General features: G+C 50.5%; 1 protein-coding gene across 1 annotated transcript; it reads left to right on the forward strand.

Moving 5' to 3' along the window:
* LOC146714084 (uncharacterized) lies at nucleotides 1–5,045 on the forward strand. Its single transcript, XM_085439608.1, has 5 exons — nucleotides 1–1,670; nucleotides 1,887–2,320; nucleotides 2,419–2,621; nucleotides 3,306–3,805; nucleotides 4,488–5,045. Exons 1-5 carry the CDS (start codon nucleotides 834–836, stop codon nucleotides 5,043–5,045), a joined length of 2,532 nt encoding a protein of 843 aa, XP_085295734.1. The 5' UTR covers nucleotides 1–833.
* The last annotated feature ends 761 nt before the right edge of the window (nucleotides 5,046–5,806 follow it).

Here is a 5,806-nt window from a genome sequence, read left to right on the forward strand (position 1 = left end):
ATTGTTAGAGAGACATGGTAAAAGAGAAAAGATGACTAAATATATATGTATCTATAAATATAAATATATGTACACTAGTGATTAAATAAGAAAATCTTGAAAAGAAATATGACGGGAGGGCAGATGGGATATTGCACAGGAATGAGCAGCAGAAAATTACAGTATTGCACTTTTAAATATAAATATCAATGACAATAAAGTGAAGTTGTTAGGATGCCTGGGTCGTTGACCCAGGGTTTTTGAGTTTACGATATTATTTATACTGTCTAGTTTTTGGTTTCTTTGAGTTCTGTCTTATGGCTTATGTCTCTGTCTTCTTTAGTTGCTCTGTCTCCCCTATCACCTGCATCCCCTTGTCTAGTTCGCGTCTATGTGTATCTTAAGTTCCTATATCCCCTTGTTCAGTCAGTGTTTGTGTCTGCCCTGTTCCCACGTCTCTGTTCCCTTTGTAGTGCCTGCATATGAGTCTGTGTCTTTGTTCAGTCTGTGTTATGTTTCCTGTTTTACTTTGAAAGTCCATGTCTGATGTTAATGTGTCAGGTTTTGCTTCCTCTTGTCTCGTTAGGCCTGATTTGCCCCAGCTGTGTTTCCCTCCTGTTACCCATTCCCTGATTGCTCCCTCTGTGTATTTAAGCCCAGTGTTTCTCTGTGTCTGTGTCACGATCTACTGTTTTCTTAGCTGTGTGTTCTGTCATTTCTCTAGTTTAAGTTTGTGTTGAGTTTTTTTTTTAGTTTTGTTATATTTTGAGTTTACGTCTGTCTCCGGAGTCTGCACCTTGGGTCCTATTCCTGCCTGCACACAGCCACACCTAACAGAAGATCGCGACCAGAACATGGACCCTGCAGACTCCTTTTTCTTTGAGTTCAACGGCGAGATGGAGCGGCTGGTGCGCCTGCTCGACCGCATCGCCCAGTCCCTGGATTTAAGGACCATGGCAGTGGGGCTGAGCACGGTGGAGGCCATCATTCGGCATAATCCCCGGCTTAGCCAGTTTGCTAGAGACACTGAGTTGGGGAACACCATTACTGCCTGGAGAGAGCAAGTCAGGGCTAGTGAGCTTGCTCTCTCCCTCACTACATCTTCCCCACCGCTGCCGCAGGACAACGCACACTCTGCTTCATCGCCACTGCAGGCTTCCTCCCCTTCCTCACGTCAGCTGGGACCTTGTTCGCCTGTCCGTTCGCCTGCCTTTTTCCTGGCGGCTGTGTGGTCGGAGGATGAGGAGGTCTCCGTTTCTCCACTGGTTCCTGTTCCCTCGTCTAAAAGGAAGCGACGCCACCGTCGCTCCTCTCCTCGGTCATCCGTTCAGCCACCTGTCTCCGCTGGAGGGTCCGAGGAACCGCTTCAGCCACCTGTCTCCGCTGGAGGGTCCGAGGGATCGCTTCAGCCACCTGTCTCCGCTGGAGGGTCCGAGGAATCGCTTCAGCCTTCTCTTCCTGCTGGAGGATCCGAGGAGCCTGTTCAGCCTTCTTCCTCGTCAGCTGGAGGGCCCGAGGAGCCTGTTCAGCCTTCTGCCACGTCAGCTGGAGGGCCCGAGGAGCCTGTTCAGCCTTCTGCCACGTCAGCTGGAGGGCCCGAGGAGCCTGTTCAGCCTTCTGCCACGTCAGCTGGAGGGCCCGAGGAGCCTGTTCAGCCTTCTGCCACGTCAGCTGGAGGGCCCGAGGAGCCTGTTCAGCCTTCTGCCACGTCAGCTGGAGGGCCCGAGGAGCCTGTTCAGCCTTCTGCCACGTCAGCTGGAGGGCCCGAGGAGCCTGTTCAGCCTTCTGCCACGTCAGCTGGAGGGCCCGAGGAGCCTGTTCAGCCTTCTGCCACGTCAGCTGGAGGGCCCGAGGAGCCTGTTCAGCCTTCTGCCACGTCAGCTGGAGGGCCTGAGGAGCCCGTCCAGCTGCCATTAGCCTCTGCCTCTGCTACGCCTGGTCCAGCCTCTGCCTCTGCTACGCCTGGTCCAGCCTCTGCCTCTGCTACGCCTGGTCCAGCTTCTGCCTCAGCCTGTGCTTCGCCTGGTCCGGCTTCGGCCTCTGCAGCTCCGCCTGGTCCAGTCTCCGAGTGTTCAGCTTCGTCTGCTCCTGAGGTCTCCATGCTGTCTGTTCCTGCTCGTCCTGCTCGTCCTGTCCGGCCTGCTCGTCCTGCACGTCCTGTCCGGCCGATGACTGGACGTCATTGCCGTCATGGACAGCCCCCTGAATTACGCCGCCGTCGGTGCCTCCCGCCCGGCCGGCCTCCTGACCTGCTCCGCCGCCGTCGGTGCCTCCCGCCCGGCCGGCCTCCTGAACTGTTTTCTGGGCTCTTGGACCATCAGCCTCCGGGCCGCCCCCCTGACCTACCCGGGTTTGGACTGTTGTGCCGTCAGCCTCCGGGCCGGCCCCCTGAACTTTTTTGAGACTATTGCCTGGGCCTCTGCGCTTTTCGTGAGCTCTTTTGTTTGTTTGGTTTTGGACTTTGCCTGGGCCTTGGTGCTGTTGTTTTGGACTTTGTTCCTGTTTTTTTGTTCTGTTGCTTTCCGGGCTCCAGTGTTTGCATTTTTTTTTTTTTTTTTTTTTTTGGTTTTGTTGTTTCTGGCTCCTTGTTTGGTTTGTTTCGGGCCCTCCATCCTGTTTCCCCCGCCGCCCACCCTGGTTGGGTTGTTTTTGTTTTTTTTGATTTTGATGTTTTGGTTTGGGCTGTCTGGAAGCCAGCCCTTGAGGGGGGGGTACTGTTAGGATGCCTGGGTCGTTGACCCAGGGTTTTTGAGTTTACGATATTATTTATACTGTCTAGTTTTTGGTTTCTTTGAGTTCTGTCTTATGGCTTATGTCTCTGTCTTCTTTAGTTGCTCTGTCTCCCCTATCACCTGCATCCCCTTGTCTAGTTCGCGTCTATGTGTATCTTAAGTTCCTATATCCCCTTGTTCAGTCAGTGTTTGTGTCTGCCCTGTTCCCACGTCTCTGTTCCCTTTGTAGTGCCTGCATATGAGTCTGTGTCTTTGTTCAGTCTGTGTTATGTTTCCTGTTTTACTTTGAAAGTCCATGTCTGATGTTAATGTGTCAGGTTTTGCTTCCTCTTGTCTCGTTAGGCCTGATTTGCCCCAGCTGTGTTTCCCTCCTGTTACCCATTCCCTGATTGCTCCCTCTGTGTATTTAAGCCCAGTGTTTCTCTGTGTCTGTGTCACGATCTACTGTTTTCTTAGCTGTGTGTTCTGTCATTTCTCTAGTTTAAGTTTGTGTTGAGTTTTTTTTTTTAGTTTTGTTATATTTTGAGTTTACGTCTGTCTCCGGAGTCTGCACCTTGGGTCCTATTCCTGCCTGCACACAGCCACACCTAACAGAAGATCGCGACCAGAACATGGACCCTGCAGACTCCTTTTTCTTTGAGTTCAACGGCGAGATGGAGCGGCTGGTGCGCCTGCTCGACCGCATCGCCCAGTCCCCGGATTTAAGGACCATGGCAGTGGGGCTGAGCGCGGTGGAGGCCATCATTCGGCATAATCCCCGGCTTAGCCAGTTTGCTAGAGACACTGAGTTGGGGAACACCATTACTGCCTGGAGAGAGCAAGTCAGGGCTAGTGAGCTTGCTCTCTCCCTCACTACATCTTCCCCACCGCTGCCGCAGGACAACGCACACTCTGCTTCATCGCCACTGCAGGCTTCCTCCCCTTCCTCACGTCAGCTGGGACCTTGTTCGCCTGTCCGTTCGCCTGCCTTTTTCCTGGCGGCTGTGTGGTCGGAGGATGAGGAGGTCTCCGTTTCTCCACTGGTTCCTGTTCCCTCGTCTAAAAGGAAGCGACGCCACCGTCGCTCCTCTCCTCGGTCATCCGTTCAGCCACCTGTCTCCGCTGGAGGGTCCGAGGAACCGCTTCAGCCACCTGTCTCCGCTGGAGGGTCCGAGGGATCGCCAGTGTTTCTCTGTGTCTGTGTCACGATCTACTGTTTTCTTAGCTGTGTGTTCTGTCATTTCTCTAGTTTAAGTTTGTGTTGAGTTTTTTTAGTTTTATATTTTGAGTTCACGTCTGTCTCCGGAGTCTGCACCTTGGGTCCTATTCCTGCCTGCACACAGCCACACCTAACAGAAGTGACCAGTGCAGATTAAACAGAGTACTTGTGAAGCTGCAGGGTAGCTTCTGAGTGCTGTGTTGTGTGTGTTTAAGTGTTGTGGTTGAGGTGTTGTACGGCTTGGTGGTAAAACTGTTTTTAAGTCTTGTAGTCCGAGCAGACAGACTCCTGTAACGTCTGCCAGATGGTAACAAGGAGAACAGCTGATGTGCTGGGTGGCTGTGGTCCTTGATGATGCTGTGTGCTTTACGGAGGCATCGATGGAGATGAATGTCCTGAATGGCAGGAAGCCTCGTACCAGTGATGTGCTCTGCTGCCTTCACCGCCCTCTGTAGTGATTTACGGCTGCCGGCAGAGCAGCTTCCGTAACAAACTGTGATGCAGCTCGTCAGCAAACTCTCAATTGCACACCTGTAAAAATTTGAGGTGATGTTGGCGTTCATGCCAAACTTCCTCAGCCTCCTCAGGAAATAAAGCCGCTGGCAAGCCTTCCTGATAGCAGTGTCTGTGTGAAGGGTCCAGGAGAAGTCCTCGGTGATGTTGACTCCAGGGAATTTGAAGCTGCTGACCCTTTCGACCTTGACACCGTTGATGTGGATGGGCTGGTGTTCCCTGACCGGTCGTTTCCGGTAGTCCACTATTATTTCTCTAGGTTTGCTGATGTTGAGAGTCAGGTTATTTTCCAGACACCACTCGTACAGCGCCATCACCTCCTCTCTATAGGCCGTCTCATCATTGCCTGTGATGAGACCTATGATGGTTGTGTCATCCGCAAATGTGATGATGATGTTGGACTCGTGATTCTTAAACCGCTCCAGCTTTTCCAGCTTAGGACCATAGACTCAGATTTGGAGGTGCTGATGTTCATTTCCACCGCTTCACACTCTGCTATGAACTGCTCTAGCACTAGGACACCACCTAATGTAGTGAATAGAACCCCATCATCTGCAAAAAACAAAGATGATATTCTGAGGTCACCCAAAGTGGAAACCTTCCATCACCTTGTTACGCAGTAAAACTACCCATAAAAATTAGAAACAGAATCCGTGATTTAGAACCCCAATGGTGGAGTACAACACTGACAGGGATCGAGTCAATCTTGTGAAGCATTGGAGCTCCTGCAATAGTTGTACAGGGACCAAATGGCTCGTAGCAATGGGCCAAACACTCTATATTCAAGACGATCAAATGCCTTTTCCAGGTCCACAAATTCAAATTCCCACACACCTTTAAATATCCTCAAGAGTACAAAGAGCTGGTCCAGTGTTCTCCAACCAAGATGAAAACCACATTGTAGTTTTATGTTCCATCTTTGGGGACTGAGAGAGTGAGTCATGGTGCTTTCCAACGTATGTCTCAGATCATTCATGATTGTGACTGATCTTTTTGTGAAGTTATAAAAGTTATATATAAAAGTTGATATGAAGTCACGGACAGTGTTGGGAAGGTTACTTTTAAAATGTATTCCATTACAGAATACAGAATACATGCCCCAAAATGTATTCTGTAACGTATTCCGTTATGTTACTCAATGACAGTAACGTATTCTGAATACTTTGGATTACTTAATATATTATCATGCTTTTTACAACAACGTGAATGTACTATTGCTGTGTGATTTATTACTGTTACTGAAGGTCCACGACTTCGAACTGTAGTAAAGGGACCTCTGACTAATACGGCGGGGTCCCTGTCGGCACGTAGCCGAAAAATAGCTTTACTTTGTTGTGTGGGTCAACTTTTCTTGCGAGAGACAGAGAGAGGCGTTGAAAGGCTG

This window comes from Copadichromis virginalis, linkage group LG3, assembly GCF_057382275.1.
Source record: "Copadichromis virginalis isolate Kocher_CV1m ecotype Utaka linkage group LG3, C_Virginalis_male_GT1.1, whole genome shotgun sequence".
NCBI lineage: Eukaryota > Metazoa > Chordata > Actinopteri > Cichliformes > Cichlidae > Copadichromis > Copadichromis virginalis.